Here is a 4,083-nt window from a genome sequence, read left to right on the forward strand (position 1 = left end):
ATAATAACAGCAATGAACAGAATGTGCTAGCATATGTGTAAATATGAAGGTTTAAAATAATTATGTAAATAGTTTCAAACCATTTTTATTGTAGAAACATTTGTTACTCTCATAAACTATAACAATAAACAAATATACTTTTTGTAGGATAAAAACCAAAAAAGATTAACAAACTATACGACTCAGATTTTAGCAAATAAGAAAGTGTACGCTACAAAAGTTGTTGTAATACTCTACCGGTGTTTTTCTCATAGATTTAAGTCTAAAAATAGTAAGTGTTCTCCTGTTGATGTTAACATTGTATTTTCCTTCTTTTGCCAATCTGTCATTCGTTTATAATAATACTTTCAGGTTTTTTATAATTCTTAATGTCCTCAGAAACTAATGATCTTTAATGTGATTATCTTTCATCTATTTCCCTTAAGTAAAATTGTATTACTATTACTTATTATGAAATTTTTTATGTTTCTTTGCCACAGGAGAATTACCGACAAATTGTTATTTTATTATATAAGGATAATTTATTATTAATTTTACATATATTTATCGGTGCTAAGTGTGCATGTAAAGTACAAAGCGCGTATTATTGATATTGTATTCATCAATATCAATACCATTACTTTCCCAAGATTTTGCATAACCACTTCTGTATCAAAACTCTTTGAATTAAATGCAGCTGATAAAAAAATAATATAAATTTTGGTTATTAATCATAAATAGCTTAATTAGAAAGAAATGTCAAAGTTTTATATCATAGTATCTTTAATTATAGTAAATGATTAATTAGATGATTCAAGATACGGTTAATTTATGGTCTATATAACAATATAACATAAGATACTAATATCGTACAAAACAAAGGAATTAAAAAATCAAAGCGCAATTCATTTTATTAAGTTGTACTGAGACTAGAACACCGGTAAACTAATATTTGCGTACAATGTTGATTATAAGATATTATGAAATATTAATTTGCTTTATACCTTATATATATTTACTATAAGTAATAGTTATTACTAGTGGTTTATTATAAAGAAAGATGAAATCACTTGTGTATCAGTTAATTACTACATTAAAGTGTTGATATTATACTCGTTCAACTTGAGTTTTAATGTATTTCTTCATCACATGATAAAATGAACGTTTATAAAAATATGTATTAAAAAAGAGCAAAGGATTAAAAACGTACAAAGCTTATTGTGTAAACTACAAAATTGTGTTTTTTTTTTATTTGATACAGATGTATATTATTAATGAAATACTTAATATTAAAAGAAAAATGTTCCAGAACTTGATGTCACTGCATCATATATGAAGGTGTTATGGACTGGTTTATATTGATTTGTAACAAATTTTATAACTTCCTGAGCTGCAAGGCCGCCTAAGAATGCTGATACTGAATGCAATTCTGATCCACCAAACCGACAAAACTCATGTACATAATCATCTTTTGCCAATGACCCACATCCCCATTCACTCAATAGTTTTGTTATACATGCCTAATAAATAATTAAGTTTTATTAATTTAATGAACTTACACGTTCTTTTATTTTTTTAAATATTAATATTGCTATTTTATAGAAAACACACTTTAAGTTTAACTATGTCTGGTTCTACTTGATCATCAAATTCTCCAGGATATGAGTTGTATTCTAATTGAAATTTTTCAACCCCTCTAAGAATAACATAATAAATCATCATACTCTCTGGATTTTCTAAACTTTGCACTGAAAAATAATGATATTATTAGCACGCACACGCATACATAGGGTGTCACACCAACTCTATCCACCTTAAATATATCCATTGTTTTGACAAAGTCAAATATCTGAGGAACAAGTTTTAGGATAAATGAACCTTGGTAAGTTTATACTCAGAATTCGCTATTCTATTAATTTGTCCATAAAAAATTGAACATTCCATTCAGAAAAACAAAAATGACCTCCAGATCTCTTCCTAGTCTCCACCTGAAACTATTGTCACCACTATGTTGCTTTTCTTACAGTCATATAACTTTTGTAAGTAGTGTTTTCACTTGTTACTTAAGATAATGAAGAAATTTGAGATAAACAGAGTTGGTGGAACACCCTGTATATATGATAAAATGGTATAAACAGAAAGATTGTGATTTTTTTATACGAAGGTTACTCAAAAAAGAGCAGAATAAAATTTTTTTGAGAAAATTAATTTTTTTAAATCGAATCTCTACATCTGCATTTAGCAGATTGTATTTGTACATTATATATGTACACGTATTACCTATATTACTTGCATCAAAGATTTTGGAATCATATTCATCCGCAATACGTGTTCCCCTTTCCACATGTATATTTGAAGCATGTCTGCAAAATAATTTAACATCTCTTTCGGAAATAGAATCTGACGATTTTCCCAATTGTCGTAATAATTGCAATGTATGTCGCCATACTGCTTCCGCATCAGCTTCCGCTTGTTTGTGATAACTGTAATAAATAAGTTTGTATAAATGCAACAAGAGGAATTAGTATCTTCATGACAAATTTGCCATAAAAAGGAATCTTACATCTGCTGAAGAGTTATATATTTTTCCGTATCTGCTGTCATATCTGGTATAGTACCTTTTAATGGTAAGAATCCAGCTCCTTCGTTCTCAACAAAATCTCTTATTGCTTTTGCAATAATCCAAAATGAACTGCTCTAAAAATATATTAAGGCAATTTGTAATTATGTAGTGTATCAATACATTAATATTTGTTTCTTATACCTTAGCTGTTAAATTAATACACTGATCATCATTAAGAATATTCTTCACATTATCTGGGATCTCAGTACATCCTACACATGTATTAACAGCTCTGATAGCTTCTTCAAAATTTTCTTCGCTATTTGTAGTGTCACTCTCTTCTCTTCTCATTCCTTCTTTTATCATTTCTTTTAATTGTTGTCTTTCTTTATAGCTTTTAGGTAAATCTCTTTTATTTAAAAGCCATTTTTCTAAAAATTTATACAGTATAACTAAATATGGTACATGAGAATGATCTTTAAAACTCAATTCTTCAAGATGTATTGTATCAAGATGCTTTTTTAGTGTCTCAAATGGTCTATCTAAACGTAAATCTGGAATTTCATTATCTGGATGTGTTTCTATGACTGTATATTCCTTCACTTGAATTCTCATATATGCAATGAATCCTATACTTCTGCATACTATTAAGGGTATATTCAATTCCCAAAGTCTTTGTGATAAAAGAATTAAAGATCTGAAAATTTTTTCTTTTAAAATACAAAATTTAAACTACTATTAAATTTCTGTAATAATATTTGTGGTTAAATTTATTCTTACTTTTCAGCTAGCGAAGTAGCTATAACAACAGTAAAATTATTGAAAAAATCTGGACTATTATATAAAATTTGCTCAGACTCCTCATCTATATAATCACCTCTAACATCTGAGTTTAGTTCTAAAAGCATTTGCGTTGCTACTTGTGCCCTTGATTTTCCTACACTGTCTGCTTCTAGAAAGAAACTATTCACATTTATTCAGCAAATCAATTAAAATACATCTAACATGTTAATGAATCAATATAATTGATAATATTTTTATGTACATACTTTGCCCCGATATCTTCATTAGTAACTTTTTTGCCATCTACAATTGTAAATGCTCCAATGCCTGGTAAGACTAAGGATTTTAAAATTTCTGTACCAAGTCCTGTAGCATTTATGACACAAACATGCGCTCCTTCTAATGCAACTTGACCATGATCACCCCATAACCTATATATTGATATTATAGGTATATATGATTTAAACGTATGATTAAACTATCTAATTATGTGTAAATAATTAACTCTAACAAGAAGAAAAACATAAGGTACTAGTTAGTTTGATTCAGTACAGAAAATAATCTTCTAATCCTAAAGTAAATGTGATATTACATTCTATACCTTAATTGTCTATCATATTTTCTATTTCTTTCAGATTGCTCTGGCGATTTGGGTGCTGGTGATGCCATAAGTATAAATTAACAAAAATGATATAATAATATACACTTTACTTTAAATATTACAAAGTACGCTTATGGTTACACTACATATGCATACA

At 27.9% G+C, this 4,083-nt stretch overlaps 1 protein-coding gene across 1 annotated transcript; it reads right to left on the bottom strand.

Annotated features, from left to right (window-relative positions):
* Positions 1–1,268: 1,268 nt before the first annotated feature.
* Positions 1,269–4,083, bottom strand: LOC108579081 (NEDD8-activating enzyme E1 regulatory subunit). Its single transcript, XM_017942523.1, has 8 exons — positions 3,927–4,083; positions 3,592–3,756; positions 3,323–3,505; positions 2,744–3,239; positions 2,543–2,676; positions 2,260–2,462; positions 1,591–1,727; positions 1,269–1,499 (listed from the first exon to the last, which is right to left on the bottom strand). Exons 1-8 carry the CDS (start codon positions 3,992–3,994, stop codon positions 1,269–1,271), a joined length of 1,617 nt encoding a protein of 538 aa, XP_017798012.1. The 5' UTR covers positions 3,995–4,083.

This window comes from Habropoda laboriosa, unplaced genomic scaffold (genome assembly GCF_001263275.1).
Source record: "Habropoda laboriosa isolate 0110345459 unplaced genomic scaffold, ASM126327v1 scaffold42, whole genome shotgun sequence".
NCBI classification, from domain to species: domain Eukaryota; kingdom Metazoa; phylum Arthropoda; class Insecta; order Hymenoptera; family Apidae; genus Habropoda; species Habropoda laboriosa.

Excerpts from the sequence above, each read along its gene's own strand:
- LOC108579081 (XM_017942523.1), bottom strand. The coding sequence starts at position 3,994 with ATGGCATCACCAGCACCCAAATCGCCAGAGCAATCTGAAAGAAATAGA. Across the intron at positions 3,240-3,322 it reads GCTACTTCGCTAGCTGAAAA|ATCTTTAATTCTTTTATCAC; the intron begins GTAAGAATAAAT and ends AAAAATTTTCAG. Across the intron at positions 1,728-2,259 it reads CTTTGATGCAAGTAATATAG|TGCAAAGTTTAGAAAATCCA; the intron begins GTAATACGTGTA and ends ATTATTTTTCAG.